The following is a 16,876-nucleotide window of genomic DNA, read 5'->3' on the forward strand; positions in this document are numbered from 1 at the left end:
GCCATAGATTTCATAGATAGTGTCCGTGTTTGGGTGCATGTCGCCGCTCGGGTTGCTGTTGGGCGGCGTATTGGATCATTACACCGTGTCTGTAATCTTCCCCTCACCTCCGGGCGACGCGGAGGAGCAAAGCAAACACACCGCGCACGACACGAACACGTCACTCGCCGGAGACGTTCTTCTGCCACATACTCGCTCAGCGTTTAGCCAGCGGTTCGCAGCTGGCTGCTCAGAAATGTCACGTTTTCGGGGAAACGGGAGACTTCCGCTGGTTTGTTAGTAAGTATCGACCCAGCTGAACGTCGCGAGGTGTAAAGCTACTGCGTTTACACTGTCGACCCGTGGAACTACGTTAAATTCTTGTGTTTTAGCTAGCTCCCTCGCAGCTAATGCTAACGCTACCTGCTGTTTTGGTTTTACTGCAGCGTTTCCCTGCGGTTCCAACAACTTGTATTTATAATTTAAATACATGAACCTGCACCCGTACAGCATCGACAGCGAGGAGAGGACATCCGCGTCCTCTTCGTCTCACTTGAGGCCTTTGTCGCACTGAGTTTTTTTTTAAGGTCAACTCTTAAACCGACTTGTTTTTTTTTCTATCGGAAGATCATGATGAAAATGTAGCAAAGCGGAATGGAGCCGTGGAATAAGCCCAACCCGCCTCCCTCAGTCTGATCAATGAAGTTCGTCAACTGAAGCCTGAAGTAGAAGACGAATTGCACCATGGGAAGGTTTGTTAGATGTCATTTGTGGTATTTTATCTTAATTGTCCCATCTGTCTCATATCTGTGACTTTACAGATCGTCTGTGCTGATTCTCTTCTTTCTTCTACTTCCTGGCAGGATCAGCTTTTCGTGCCTATTCCCGGCCTCTTGGCACTTCAGCCTGTCGTCCCAGGTTCTTCCTCGGCTCCTCGTCCCTTCCCTCAGACAGCTGCTCTTCATCGGCCTGGTGCTCTGCCTCATAGGACTGCTCTACCTGCTGCTTGTCACGGGAAAGGGCCACGCCAGCTGGATCAGGAAGGAAAATAATTTCCACAGGTAACCCAACAACCGCTGTCTCTAAGTGTTTATGTCATGAGGGTCACCGGTAAATATTTTGTCATTGAACATTTTGGTTGCTTTCCAAAAGGCACTTGGCAAGGGTGACTGATGTGGATGCGACGGATACCAGCAACCCCGACCTGAACTACGGCTTGGTGGTGGACTGTGGCAGCAGCGGCTCTAGAGTATTTGTTTACTGCTGGCCCAGGCACAATGGTAATCCTCATGAGCTGTTGGACATCCAGCAAATGCGAGATCAACACCGCAAGCCAGTGGTAATGAAGATCAAGCCGGGTAAGCACCCCAGAGCTAGGCTTCTCATTCATCAATTAATTATTTAAATGAGAGGTTGTTAAAAAAACAGTGCTTATTATTGAATTTTCAAAAACTCAAAGGATTAAATATAATCTAGTGTACATTTACCTATTCTAAAACCAGATGTTTGGTCTTTGTTTTTTCCCTTTAGGTATTTCTGTATTGGCTAAAACACCAGAGAAAGCCAGTAATTATATTTATCCACTGCTGAGCTTTGCAGCCGGACACATTCCCAAAAATAAGCACCAGGAAACCCCTTTGTATATACTCTGCACAGCTGGAATGAGAATCCTACCTGAAAGGTACAGTTATAATATTATTAGATCTAAATAAGACTGCATGAAATGTTTAGAGCTCTGGTATATCAGCACTGAGGAGATTTGGGCCAGACCACACCAGTTTACAAAAGTTTACAACTAAAGCTGCTCTCAGATATGCACTGAACTCTGGATGATCTCCTGACATTATCCTTAGGGGATGTATGTGAGAGCGCAAATGTCTGACTGAGAGGCTCTGGACTTTCTCCTGCCAGCTCTCTATAAAAAAAGTCTTGATAATGTCAGAATGAGCCAATTTGAAAACACAGCAGGAGATCCTCACCCTTCACCGTGAGTGCATGGGTGTTGTTGCTTCTATCATGTTGACACAAAGCTTTTTTTTATATGTGCCTACGCTGTTGTTGATATGCTGTAAACAAAAACACATGATCCCTGCAGTGAAATTTCTGCGTTACTTCCTGCCTCTGTCTGCTGCAAAACGCCTCATGTGATACTTTAGAGATTTATGTGATCTTGTGAACGCGTCTGATCAGAGAATCTCCTGCTGTGTTGATCATGTTTGGAAAGCAAACTACGGAAAACGCGGACATTCTCATGAGTTCATGTCTGAAAACGGCTTATGTGTTGCACTTGACTGGATTGACTCACTTTGAACATCTTACACCCACAAAATTTAGAAATTGGAGCTCCTCCATGTTGTTGACCTCTGCTTGGCAGTAAATTGCACACAGCTCGTCGGATACTAGGACACTGCTGATCAATTTATAAATGAAGAATATGTCTTACTTTTATTGTTTTAACCATCATTAAATCTAATGGGTTTAAACTCCTACACTTGACTGCACTTGCAAAACGGACTGTTTTGTTTTGAGAAAAAGAAAAACTGACCCTCACGATGAAGTTTTGTGTTTGTTTAACCACAGTCAGCAAGAAGCTATTCTCGAGGATCTGCGCACTGACATCCCAGTCCACTTCAACTTCCTCTTCTCCGACTCCCATGTCGAAGTCATTTCTGGAAAACAGGAAGGTAAATACAAGGAATAATGAAATAGAAAGCAACAGTCTCAGCTTCAATCTACTGCTGCAAAACTTCTTGACTTAATAAACCATTGTTTATAAGCAATTTTATACAACACAACTGATTAATTTAATCATGGAGACGAACAGACTTATTGCCAGTGGTTTGAACTGCTAACTGGAACTCTCCTTTTTTATTGTTGATCTATTTTTAATTAGTTAACTAATTAAAAGTAGTGCAGCATTGGTAATTCTGCAAACATTTAATATGATAACTCTGAAATTATTTGGTTTGTTTTAGGTGTCTATGCATGGATTGGAATAAACTTTGTCCTTGGAAGGTTTAACCATGTGCACAATGGTAAGAACCCAAGCAGGTAATACACTGAGTACATCCATGCTTTCCCTTTTTGCCATTCAACATCTAAAGTGCTACAGTTCACCTAAAAATCGTGCACTTGTGTGGTAAACAAGTCTGTAATTACACATTATCCATGTGATGTATCTTCCCTGCCTGATGGTCTCACATTTCCCTTGTCCATCATTGAAGATGGGGAGGCTGTAGTCGAGGTTCATGTCCCGGGCAGCGATCAGCAGGAGGCGCTGGTGAGAAAGAGGACTGCCGGTGTCCTGGACATGGGCGGGGTCTCCACACAGATTGCATACGAAGTGCCCAAAACTGTAAGCTTTGCTTCTCCACAACAGGTTATTATCCACAACCAATTCTCTTTTTAAGCTGTCTTTGTTTTTTTGTCACTCACCCTTTGTTCTTCTCCCTCCTTCTGACATTCCCTGATTAAACCTGTATGCACCATTTTTGTCCCCCTGGAGATGATCTGCTCTCCATTCATCACTGTTGAACGCATACTGTAAGCCTGCTGTGTGACTCCTTAGCAGGATTAAGGACCGAGAACATGAAGTTATCTATGTAGAGATCATCACGTATTATGGAAGTTGTCAGTGTAAAGATGTAGAAGGTTTAGTATTCTGTCCTCTTTGTTGTCACTTATTAGACAGTTTTATCTTCTGTTGTATGAGTTTTTTAAAAACACTTAACTGGACATAACACAAGTTAAACCCGCTCTTGTTGTGACCTGCTTTAAAAATCAGTTAATCCTTGAATGTCAGTATTTCTGTCATCTAGATATGATAAACAGATATGGATGTGTGTGGGTTTATTACAAGGTTATCCTCATTCCTAGGACGATTTTTGTTTGTTCCCATAGGAGGAAGTTGCTAAGAACTTACTGGCGGAGTTCAATTTGGGATGTGACGCACATCGCACAGAGCATGTTTATCGTGTTTATGTGTCCACCTTCCTGGGTTTTGGAGGAAATGCAGCACGCCAAAGATATGAAGAAAGCCTCACCAGAAATACTGCCACTCGAAACAAGTGAGACCCAGTTTTTTTTCCACCTTTCTCTTGTAAATGTTTTTGTGCATATTCACACTATATTACTGGTTTGTTCAGGTTCTTGGGTCAGCAGATTGGTGAGACAGCAGAGTCTCCCCTCCTGGACCCTTGTCTGCCCGCAGACCTGCAGGATGAGATTGGTCCATCTGCACAGAAGCTCCATCTGCGTGGCACAGGAGACTTTGACCAGTGTCGCCAGATTCTCCAGCCGTTCCTCAACCACACAAATGAGACCCACACCTCCCTCAATGGTATCTACCAGCCGGCCATTGACTACAGCAACAGTCAGTTCTATGGCTTCTCTGAATTCTACTACTGCACGGAGGATGTGCTGCGCATGGGCGGGGATTATAATGCTTCAAAATATACACGGGCTGCTAAGGTAAGTGCCACATAGAAAAATCACTCAGTAACTAACTCAGTATTCCTCTTATCTTCTTTATCTGACTAGAAATAAGATGTTCTTTCTCTTAAAAGCATTATTTCTTGGAAGTTAAGTTCAAAGTTGCCACAAAGCTCATCATCACACTAAATTCTTAATTTATCTTCATTTTATCCAAACAGTGTTTTCTTTCTTTCTGTTTAACTGACCATTTAAAATAAATATTTTGAATCCATCATGCATTTAATGTTTTGCAAGGATATTCATTTACTTACCGGATGTGCAGGATTTGATTTAGGACAGGGCGAGGAATGTTATAAATTATGTTTGCCCCCTACTATTTACCATTCTATGAAAACATATGAATCCCTTATTGGCCTGTGGCATGCAATGCTATTGCTGATGTTGTTGGTTGATGTTTAACCTTTTCAGAGTTACTGCGCCACCCAGTGGAAGACTCTGAGAGAGCGCTTTGACTCTGGATTGTATGCGTCACATGCTGATCTCCACAGACTGAAGTAAGTCATACAGGATTATTCTAAAGCTCAATTAACCACTTGCTCACACCAATAAAAAAAAAAGCCTGGTGGTTTGTGCAAAATGTTTTTAATCAATGTCTTCATGTTTCTGCCTCCAGGTACCAGTGTTTTAAATCAGCTTGGATGTATGAAGTATTACACTCAGGCTTCTCTTTCCCGGCCAATTACAAAAACTTAAAGACGGCACTGCTGGTCTATGATAAAGAGGTCCAGTGGACTCTTGGCGCTATACTTTACCGAACACGGTTTCTGCCTTTGAGGTAAGGAAAAGGTTTTAAAGGCTTTAATCAAACAAGGGTTCATCCCATCTAATTAAATACAATTTTCAGTGTAAGTGCAGGAGGGATTGTTTGTCTTCGATAAAAACACACTCTTATTTTGAGCATAAGTGGGGAGTTGAAACAATGTCATATTTTCAGCAATTTCTCTGATCTTGGTGACTTATTATTACACCTCTATATAACATTTTTTATTATATATATATTTTGTGCACCCCGCATACAGAGTCCCAAACCTGTCCTCTCAATAAAGGCAAAAATTACTTCAAAAGATAATAAGTTTAAATCTGAAAATGAGTTCTTATGTGTGTAACCTCTAGAAAGAGTTTTGAGCATTTTGTTGCTGAACATAAATTTAAACCAAGCTTAAACATTATCAGGATTTGTATCGCATCATCTATCAAATCAAACTATCTTAGGTCTTAACACATTATCTCTTTGTTGAGAGCTGCTTTGTTTTCTGCCTATTTCAGGGACATCCAACAGGAAACCTTGAAAGGAGCTCACTCTCACTGGCGGCACAACTTCTCCTTCGTCAACAACCACTACTTATTCCTGGCATGTTTCTTCATTGTGCTGTTGTCTATTATGTTGTACCTGATGCGACTCCGCCGCATCCACCGGCACGCTGCCCAACGCTGCACCCCCTCCTCCGTTCAGTGGTTGGAGGAGGGCCTCAGCTCACCCACACTTCCATCACCCTCTAAACTATTCAGTACTGAGATCTAGACAAAAGAGGAACATTGTTAGTGAGCCCTCAGGCTTGGCTGAGCCAATATTTGTATTTAATTTATTTAGTTTGACATGAAAATGTATTTTTTAAATGGATGCCCGTCACTCCTTTGCAGCTGTCTTAAGGTGTCTTCTACTTAATTCATAAAATGAATAAAGACAAACACATTGGTACTTTTCTCGTTAGGGAATCTTCCATACCGGAATAAATCATCTAAACTTTCACAAAGTTTGACAAATATACCACAGTGGCGATTTTTTTCTTTATGCCTTTTTTATGTGTTCAACATCACATGTTTTTCTCTTTTTTCAAATACAGAAACCTGAAATGCAATACCGTTCATAATTAGTGGAAGAAGAACTTTGCAATGCAGATAGAAATGAGAATGCACAACGCCTCTCAGCTAGAATGGTCTTTTTTTTGTGTGCCTGTGACCATCACAACTTTGTTCTTCCTCTAGTGCAATACATGTCTTGACACTGTTGGTAAATTCTCCAAAACCTATCCATTCTTTTTGTATAGTATCAATCTCTCTTGAAGCCCTACTGAAATTCTCACATTGGGTGATCTGATTATCATGTTGGATGCTGTTTCATAAACTGTTGTTTACGTTGGGCTTCATTTTTCGGAAGCTATCATATCACTGCTGCAAGGGGATTGTTAATGAGGGCTCATTTATCTGTCCCATTATTTATATGAAAATGGTCTATTGAAACGTTTGCACAGATGAATGCGAAATAAACATTGTCAAATTTCAATTAAGTTATAAAGTTTTTTTGTGTGTTTATTGCTTTTTAGCAATAGTGTCAACAAAAAATCCAAATGGGAACAAACACAGAACATTGTGGTAGAAACAATAGCCATATTCAAATTTAACACGAAGCAGTTTAACTTTAACTAGACAGGTGTATTTATATATAGAGAGATACTTTTAAGATAACTTATTGAGATGGATTCATGATCTCTCAAATTGTATAATCCGGAACAAATAATAAATAACACTTCAATCAGATCATATATTACAAAAGAAAAACAACATGTCACACACACACACATGGAGTTTAAAAATGAAGGACCAGTGAACCGTCCTCCGCTAGTGAACATAAAACCTGTCTGATCCCCACTGAGACATAACAGCTTCCAGGTTACTGGTCAGGCTGTAGAAGGTGTGTTTGAGCCTTTGACGGACTTCACCACATCTACCAGCCCCTACCAAACATTTGATTCTTCCTGCTCTTCCAGGTGGACAGTTTAGCCATACCAAACAGGAAGTTAACCAGAGAGAGAGATAAAATAAAAGGTAATACACAGCAAGGTTCTTTACATCAGACATAACACACTAGTCCTCGTCCTAAACATTTTTAGTACAGGGTCCATATCTTATCAAACACCCCTCTATCTTCATAGTTATAAAGGTTTTGTGGTAAACTTCTCTGGCTGTTTATTTAATGAGGGAGAGATCAGACCAGTGAGTGTACTTGGATCAGAATAAACAAATGGTGTCTTTCCTTGAACTGAATCTGAAATTTGTGGTTCTCCAAGAATAAACACTAGCTCCACACTTGAATGATAAGTTTATCTCAGTTTACTGTAAAAAGCTATAGTTGTCTTTTGCGTTTGAGTGCTGCATGAACCAGAGACAAGGTCATGAGTTGTGAGAAAGGCAAAAATGAGACGCTAATGCTGAATTTAGATAAGAGAGTTTCTTCACCAGAGGCTCCTTCTGTTCAGGATAATACCTGATAGAACTTGACACTCTAAATGGGTCTTTGCAGGGAGATCTAAACCTTTTTTTCATACAATTTCACCTTTTAATCAAAAAGTTTAATGTGTGAACAGTATTGTTCTATAGAAGAAAGACGCTATTAATTATCTTTGCAGCGACTGAGTAGAACCTGATCCATTATCTAACCTGTGGCACTCACCATTGGCTGAAACATAAGCTTTGCACACAAAGTGCACAGGCGAGTCTCTATGGGTGTGTCTGTGAAATGAGACACATCAGTGACTCAGCATTATAAGAGCCTGGCATTTTCAAGAGCACCTTGTTTCCAGCAGTTAGGTTAAAGTTGGTATACCCTTGTAACACAGGGTTGTCCAGCCCCCCCTTCTTCATACCCTCTAATGCACATGATTGAGGTATGATTAATAAAAGACTGTTCTTAACTGTTGAGCCATAATCCTCCATTTGGCTGTGAAACAGACCAAGTATTCGGTTCAAATCCAATGTACGAGTTGCAGAACAAGTGAATGTGTGGGTTGATAAGTTGGCGGTGTGGAATGTAGAAGTGTATGAAATATAGGTAGGCCAGCGTATCTTCCATGTTTTAAGCGCAACAATAAATTAATTTATTTTACTCATGAAGTGGCAATGGATGATGGCCACAAACACTGCGTCATTGAGTTCACACAGGATGTTCGAATGTGTACCACATTTAGAGGTCATCAAGTATTTACACTTCCCTCACACAGAACATACAGGGGCATTCTCTGCATCATGTTTGCAAATGGAGTTTTAAAAGACAAAATGGGCCCGCACACCAGTTCAGAGGATCACAGTGTCCCACTTTGTCAATCATTCAGAAAGAACTGTCACCATGTGGATTCAGAGAGCCCCTTTTGGTTCCTCAGTTCCTTTTTCAATTGAATTTTCCACCAATGTTTCAATAAAAATCTTAGTACAAAATAGGTTGTATACCAGAAGTTGTGGTTTCAGTTTGAACACTGACCCCTGGAACAACCACTGCCATAGTAGCATCTGCATGTGCTTCCATTGATTTAAACTCATTTTAATGCACAAACAAAACAGCCGACATTGTCTTATATTAGTAATATTACTCGTATTTGCTTTAAACTTATAAATCAAATCAAAAATATTTGGACTTACTTGAGGACTTTTATTTGTCACAATAATACTATGATCTGAATATTTCGCACCATTCAGTGGCACAAAGAGATAGATCGATAGGAACAGATGCTGCCTGATAAAGAGACCAAACCTACTTATCTATTGAAGCAGGACTGTAAGATTACACTTTCTTGTCAAACCCATCGAAACCTCGCAGAGAAGCAGGGACGCGCTGACACTGCATAGGGGCTGTGTCGCGTCAGAGGAATTGGCTACGGAAAAACTTCTGATTGGCCGCCTCAAAGCGAGAGCCCGCCCTGTTGCTAAACATCCGGAAAGCGATTGGTCCACATGGGCCGAAGACGCGCCCCCCTCGGCTACCGACGTCACGCCCAGGGCGCTGGAGCTCTGGTGCGCGCGGAGATGTTGTGGTCGTCCACGCCGCCGCCGACACCTTTCTGAGCGCGATCCCGCAACGCAGAGCCCGCAGCGAGAGCTCGCCCCGAATGGAGCTGAGCTCGGAGCGTGCGGCTGCAGCGCTGGAGATGCCGCAGAGCCAGAAAGACGACGGGCCTTTCACCGGCGACGGCGACTACGAGAGCTTGCCGCCTGATGTCTCGGTGGCGACCCACATGACAGCGGGAGCCGTGGCTGGCATCCTGGAGCACACGGTGATGTACCCCGTGGACTCCGTCAAGGTAACACTTCCCGGGTGGACCCCGCTCGCCACGCCGCCTCAGCTCCGTCATTAATGGGCTGCAGCACCGCTGCTAACCGCAAACACGGTCCACTGCCGACTGCTAACAAGCGTTAGCTTTCAAACAGTGGAGGTGCCCATCACAGCGGCTAGCCTCGCTGTTAGCTAATTCAAGCTCGTCAGCCTGCCTTTGCTAACTAATTAAGCTCGCTAGCATAAATTAAACCAGGAGTAAAACACAGCGAAACACAGAGCGAACCAACAGCTTTACTCATTCACACTTCTGTCCACGTGTAACTCGTAACTTCGCTAACGCGGTGAGGGGTTTGGACGCCCACTGTTGCCTCACCACTGTCACTTCCAAGTTAGCAAGGTTAGAAGTAAGTTATGGACGTTTACATTGGTAATCATTAGCTCCTCTTTAGCTTCCCCTGTGCCTGTCCAGCCTCAGCTTTATTTAACAGAACTGAACCAGTTGTCCCCACTTTGTTACTGGTGTGGGGTTGGGTGAAGGTCAAGGAGGTGGTGTGGCAGTAACGCATGGCTTTGAATTCAAATCCACAGTCTTACTACCACAGCGAGGCTGCCCCTCATAAAAGGTTAACTTTAACTTGTTGCTGTGTTGCCTCACTCCCGAGTGTAGTTGCGAAACGCAGCGACCACTCTATGGTGCACAGATGACTCATTAACTAAATACAACTCTGGTCCTTTTAGATGAAAAGCATCTTTATTTATATTCACAGGATTACATTGCTAAATCACCATTAGATTAGAGTTCCTTTCACTGAGACAAAGGTTGTTTTTACGGTATTCAGCTTCAAGATATAAAATGAACAACAATCCAATATATAAAATGTTAAGTGTTAATGTTAAGTATTTTCCCGCGAGCGTTTAATGCCGCACACTGTAGAGCTGAAGCAATTGGTTATAGATTAAGAACTGATTTAAAAGAAAATGAATCTGCTGCTGTCTCTTATATCTTAAGTTATTGTATTAGGTTTTGGACCCGGCCACTTCAGCAAGTCCTCTTTGGTTTTTGGAATTCATGATGAGAATTGTCATCATTTTTTGACACATTAATGGTTAAGAATCAACTTGGCAGCTGCAGCCTCAACACCCGGTAAATAAAACATGGTTTTGATATTTCGCCAAGGGCCTATGTCTTCTTTCTTCATGCTATGTAGTTCCTAAATACTGAAAACAATGATCACAAGCATGTTTCTCTGTTACTCACGTTAGTAAAAAGATAGAGAAAATGTATTATTGAGTACATTTTCCCAATAAAGGAAATTATGCTCCACGTTAACTGCTAAAGCTCGCTGTAAAAACTAGTTAATGAACTGAGTCAATCCTTCTGACTCCAGCTCTTTGTATAGCTGGTGTTTGAAAGAACTTGTTCACCGATGAGTGCCCTCTTGAATTTCAACACAGTAGATGAAGTTAAGAAACTCAAAGAAGTGGTTAAAAATTGGCTTGCGTCTGCACAAGTAAACTGTGGGGCTGATTGTGATCCTTGCCCCTGAAATCCTCCCTCTTCTGCTGTTTCTAACAATGTGGTGTTGTGATAATTTGGTATGCGGCTCTACTCGAACATTAATCTTGATGTGACACAGAACACTGCAAACCTCCTGCCTGGATAAAAAAGTCTTTATATCCTTTTTGTTTCGTATTGACAACTGGCTAATTTAACTTACGTTTATCAGTGTTGTTATTGTTATTAACTTATTTGTTCTTTTCCTTGAACAATTGCAGCTTAAAGTGCTAAAAAACTGAAGTCCCCTTCACAGGGTACTTCTTAAGAAAATAGATATTTATTACACAAACAACTGTTGTCATTTCCTCCTGAGGTTACTCTGCACTTTTCTGCTGTTTGATCAGTGTGTGTCTGGCGTTGAAACAAAACCTGTTTGGAAATATCGGTGGATCCAAACTGATGAAAGAGTAACTCATGGTTCCCTTTTCCTTTTCAGAGACACACTCAGTGCATTTGTTTTCAGCAAAAGATCTAACCCAAGAGTGCCTGTATAAAGTAAAGAATTGAAGTCTCTAGCGAAACGATTGTTTTAAATAAGACGTGATGTGTTTGTTTTTTTAATCTCAGAGCTCATTGGATACGATAACAATCTACTTACTGTATCTTTCAGCCTCCCATAAAGACGGAGACATCGCTCGGACTCTGGGAGTAGCCCATGCTAATGCTAGGAGGGGGACCTTATCGATGTTGTGCACATGTGGAATCAGCCTCACACAGCAAAGGGTGTGTGTTTGCGCTCCATCTTCTGTTGTATTGATTAGTTAACGTCCATAGAACCACAACTGCCAAAGCTGATTTATAAAGATAGGACACAGAAAGCTGTCAGAGGTGAGAGCGCTTGGATACACTGGTGTTTGCCCCCTGTTCTGTGACCTCAGTTGACTGTGACACTGATGTTAAAGGCATCTAGATACATGAACAATCTTAGTACTCTATCTTCAGGCTTTCTGCAATTCCATCCTTGGAACAATATACAATGTGGCAATAATAATATACATTTTAAATGATGTTCAGTGCGTTAAACTGAGTTTGAAATTTAATTCCAAGACAAATGCAACCATTGCCATAAACTTGTAGTTTTAAGGTTGTCCACAATAACCTTAGACATAAGTTATGCCACAAGGTTTTGTGTGACCCCAGGATCCCAAAAGTGTATCAAACGGAAATGTAATTGATACTTTATTGTCAAGCCAAAGGAAGGAAACGCATTGACACATGCTGGGGAAGATAGACTCGCCGATCTCCTGGGTCAGCCCCAGATCTCGACGCAACTAAAAACATGCTTTGTACTGGCCAGATAACTTGGCATGGTGGAGTAAAACAAAGGGCTGCCACCGCCCGTACCCCCTCCACACACACACACACACACAAACCAGCCTTGTGAGAGATACACATCATTGTGACAGTAACCTCACTGCTGCCAAGAGCCCTCACTGTCAGAACAATGTGACAGCCTTACAAGAAACAATGCATAAACAAATGGTAATCGGGCTGATACCAGGTGTCCACTTTGAAGCCAGCCACAGCATTCGTGCAAAGACCTAACATCAGCACTTGTTGACCGATCTAACCTGGCTGGAACCTTTGAGCAGTGGTTAAAATCTATGTGCTTGTTTTTGCAGACCAGGATGCAGAGCCTGCAACCAGACCCGAACGCACAGTACAGAAGTGTGTATGGGGCTCTGAAACGGATCATTCGGACAGAGGGGGTCTTCAGGCCTCTGAGGGGCCTCAACATCACCATGATGGGAGCGGGGCCGGCCCATGCGCTCTACTTCGCCTGCTACGAGCGGGTCAAGCGCTCACTCAGTGACGTCATTCAGAGTGGAGGCAACAGCCATTTAGCCAACGGTATGAGTCCCTACGTCTTCACACAAATCACTTGCCTGTCATTTTAACTGTTGTACACGAGGCTGAGCAACAAGGCCTGGAGGAGGAGTGTTAGGATAATGCCTGTTAATGCCGTTTCCTGTTTGGAATGGCAAGGACAAAGCCAAATCCTAACATACAATCTGGGATGTGTGGGTACAAAACAGTTTTCTAGCATGTGAACATAAGGAAGAACTGGTTTATGACCCCGACCAATCGAAATGGGGATTGTATATGTGACCAGTGTTGTTAGAGTTTGTCGTTATGCTTCAGGTGACTGGATCAGACTTGACGAGACCGGTTTATGTTTTAACAGGTCTGGCAGGTAGTGTGGCCACTGTGCTCCATGATGCAGTCATGAACCCAGCTGAAGGTAAGAAGTATAAGTCCAAGAATCCTCGTTCTTGGCGAGCGGCTCGGGGCTGCAGCTGTTAGAACTGTTCTGGCAGGAATGTTCTAAAGCTCCAGCTTCCGGCTACCTCCCACAGGCTGGACTAGTTTGTTGGCCGTAGTTTGCATCTCTACATTTCCCATGGGTGTGAATGGTTTTACGTCACTATGACGGCGCCGTGCCATTGACTCTACAGGTTGTAACCTGCCTCTTGCCCAGTGTCTGCTGGGATTGTCTGCAATTCCCCTATGACCTTCTAAAGATTCAGTGGATATGGTTGTTATTATTTATTTTTATAATAATAATTATTATTAAAAGATATAGGTGACAAATTCTAGTTTTCTTATTGTCGATAAACCCCATGAATAATCTATGATTCTAATGCCTGATATACTTCATTCTCCTGTACCATAGAACTCTGTTGTTGTCCAAAACCGTCAATGACCTACTCTGTCTGACATGCTCCTTTCTATAAATTGTCTTGTTAAACTTATCATTCTGATGTTTGGGATATTTGTTTAATTTTTTTAGCAAAAAACAAAGTAGCATGTTAAAGTGAATGTATTTTAATTCAGCCTTTACCAACACTGTTCTCTGTTTCCTCCCATCACTCAGTGGTAAAGCAGCGGATGCAAATGTACAACTCTCCATATCGAGGCCTGTGGGACTGTGTTCAAACGATAACACGGACCGAAGGCATGGGGGCGTTTTACCGCAGCTACAGCATGCAGCTGACCATGAACATCCCTTTCCAGGCCGTTCACTTCATCACCTACGAGCTGATGCAGGAACAGTTAAACCCCCACAGACATTACCACCCTGGCAGCCACATAGTGTCAGGAGCAGCGGCGGGAGCCATTTCTGCGGCGATAACCACCCCGCTCGACGTTTGTAAAACGCTGCTCAACACGCAAGAGAATGTAGCGCTGAACTCCATGAAAATCAGCGGCCACTTAACAGGCATGGCCAACACCTTCAGGACAGTGTACCGGCTTGGCGGAATGGCGGCCTTCTTCAAAGGGGTCCAAGCAAGGATTATATACCAGATGCCCTCCACCGCCATCGCCTGGTCCGTGTACGAGTTCTTCAAGTACTTCCTGACAAAGCAGTAGCAGGAACAACAGCTAGGACCCTGCTGTCATGGAAAAAGTCCTGGAGCAACCCACACCTAGACAGATGAAAGATTTGCCCTGAAGCTGTGTGAGCTCAATGTATTGTGTCCACTGTGGAGGAAGTAACATCAGTTATTGTCTCACAGGGAAGGTGGAGGCTTGGCAGGGAACAACACTTCTTAGTTCCCATTTACTCACGTCTATGTGTGTTTTTGAACTAGGATGATGTTGCACGAGGAGGAGATGAAGATTCCTAACAGAACAGACCTAGAAAGAGAAGAGTGTCTACTTCTTCCCCCTCCACAGTCTTGTCGAACACAACTCTCCAGTCCCTCCTCTCTACATGTGCTGACCATATAATGAAGTTGTCCCGACTGATGTTTATAGTTCTTAATATTGGAGCTTTCTTATTTATTTTGTTAGCTTTCCGAGGCCTGTATTTTAAGGATGTTTGTTTTGTTTCGTGGAGTATTTATAAAGAACCATTACAACACATTCCTTATTTCCACTCCACAGTGGAAAGTACATCAGCGCTTTTAAAGTGCCTCATGAATATTAAATGCTGTTTTTTCCCCGTTCTATCTCATGCACCTGATTTTGACATCTTTCCACATTTCTTTTCCGTTTGGTCCAAGTCTTATCAAAATAAGCTAAGATTACGATCTTATTGTGGCTCTCTGTCACAAATGGTCAACTGTTCGTCATCGTAGGCCGTAATGGTCCGATATTTTGTTTGCCTTGTTAAAGTGAAGAACTACAACACTCCAGAATCACGCACAATAACCTGTTGCAGAAAGGAGGCAGCTTTTTTATATGTATTCAAACACCTGAATATATATTTTAGGGTGACTACTTCTGAGAAACTTCATTATGCAGGTCCACGGGGGATCAAATACGGCTGTTACTTGATCTGGCGGAAATGTCTCATGTGCAGTTATACTGTGATGTTTATATGTATAAATAATAATGACTTTTCAAGGTTGTAGATTGTATATATAATATTTTTCAGAGTATAAATTTAGCTGAAAGTTAGAATGCACACTTGGTTTGATCAAAACTTCAAGTGATTGATTTTGATTTTAAGGACCGACCAGTGACCTCAGGCGCTCTTGTTACCATGAGACCGAGCCTGATCTCATCAGCTGGTGAGCGGGCAGCGTCATTTCTTTTATTTCCACTCGTCCTGTTGAACTTCCACATTTCCTGTGTGCTCACTGTTCTCAAGCCAATTGTCTATTTTTGATACAGTAGTCAAGACATTCCACCAGATATTGATGTGATCCAGCAAGCGGCCAGATTTATTTGTTTTTTAATTATGGAGGTTTTTCTTTTTCTTTCTTACTGTGGAAAAGTTCAGAGAGTTTGTCAGATTCCAGTGGAGTCATGAACCCGTTAGCAACAGATTCTTCTTGCTTGTCCACGTGGGTAATTATTAATATACCAAAGACATGCATTCTATTCTACACATCACATTTTGAACCTGTAATCCTGATGCTGCGTGCCTGCCTGCTGCGAAATGTCCTTTCATGTTCACACCCACACAGCTTCCTCTTCAGTATCTGTTAGTTCTGTCTTTATGCTTTTGGAGCTTGTTGGAGGGAAAGAAAATATTTTCCACCGTCACATTTTTCATTCTCCTATGACAAGTTTTACTAATGGCTCCAAAAACAGCAAAAGCACTTAACTGTGAAAAAGCTATGATCTTATGAATATTTTGGATAGATTTCCGTAACTTTGGAAAAATTACATTGACAGCTAGTTATTGACAGGTTATTTCTTTTTGACTAGGCTTTATGAACTGCTTATATTGATCAAAGTTACACGTGCAATATGAATTTCAAATGAAAGGATACGATGTTAAACTTGAATTATAAAAGTGGCTTAATTAGCATTTAGCTTCATGAAGCAGTTTTATTCTCCTGAAAGTATCTAATCACAGTAACAGTACATTTGTCCACATTGTGTTTTCACATTTGGATCCACTGACAAACATCAACTCATCCAATGTTAATCTCATGATCAACAATTGGACAATTCAGTCAGAATAGGTTTTGATTTATTGCTTTATGCCTGTAGTCAATGCTGCATTATTCCTTTGAGGTGTCGGGGCAGAATAGAGAATCATTATTCCCCAACTGTGTGTCCATGTGCTTTTAACATGTTAAATCAGTGTTTCTAATGTATCCTTACATCTTAAAGAAGATAGGAGAGCTTATATTCTCTGTGGGGATTTTCATGATGTAAATATGTATACGCTAATTACGCACAAATGATAAGAAACGGGAGCTGGGGGTAGGTTTTTTTCTGCTGAGTTCCATCTCCAGAGGAGGAGTATTTAGAAGTTTGACCATGCAAATATGAAATGATTGTAATAATGCTGCTACAGTATGTAACACTGGAGCTGAAATAAACATGCAACTGAGGAA

General features: G+C 41.9%; 2 protein-coding genes across 5 annotated transcripts; both read left to right on the forward strand.

Annotated features, from left to right (window-relative positions):
• Positions 1–128: 128 nt before the first annotated feature.
• On the forward strand, positions 129–6,761 carry entpd4 (ectonucleoside triphosphate diphosphohydrolase 4). Of its 3 annotated transcripts, none has more exons than XM_062382227.1 (13): positions 129–279; positions 607–731; positions 843–1,040; positions 1,132–1,337; positions 1,510–1,660; positions 2,560–2,663; positions 2,955–3,014; positions 3,204–3,358; positions 3,880–4,046; positions 4,125–4,449; positions 4,882–4,967; positions 5,087–5,248; positions 5,740–6,761. In XM_062382227.1, exons 2-13 carry the CDS (start codon positions 724–726, stop codon positions 5,993–5,995), a joined length of 1,878 nt encoding a protein of 625 aa, XP_062238211.1. In that variant the 5' UTR covers positions 129–279; positions 607–723; the 3' UTR covers positions 5,996–6,761. The 3 variants fall into 3 exon arrangements, with proteins under 3 accessions (XP_062238211.1, XP_062238213.1, XP_062238212.1); XM_062382229.1 differs by having other exon boundaries at positions 3,204–3,334; XM_062382228.1 differs by having other exon boundaries at positions 132–283.
• A 2,470-nt stretch (positions 6,762–9,231) lies between these two features.
• Positions 9,232–16,876, forward strand: slc25a37 (solute carrier family 25 member 37). Of its 2 annotated transcripts, XM_062382231.1 has the most exons (5): positions 9,405–9,545; positions 11,689–11,801; positions 12,701–12,929; positions 13,264–13,320; positions 13,954–16,876. In XM_062382231.1, the coding sequence occupies exons 2-5, from the start codon at positions 11,763–11,765 to the stop codon at positions 14,448–14,450; spliced, it is 822 nt and encodes a 273-aa protein (XP_062238215.1). In that variant the 5' UTR covers positions 9,405–9,545; positions 11,689–11,762; the 3' UTR covers positions 14,451–16,876. The 2 variants fall into 2 exon arrangements, with proteins under 2 accessions (XP_062238214.1, XP_062238215.1); XM_062382230.1 differs by lacking the exon at positions 11,689–11,801 and having other exon boundaries at positions 9,232–9,545.

The sequence above is a fragment of the Platichthys flesus genome, chromosome 3, assembly GCF_949316205.1.
Source record: "Platichthys flesus chromosome 3, fPlaFle2.1, whole genome shotgun sequence".
Lineage (NCBI taxonomy): Eukaryota > Metazoa > Chordata > Actinopteri > Pleuronectiformes > Pleuronectidae > Platichthys > Platichthys flesus.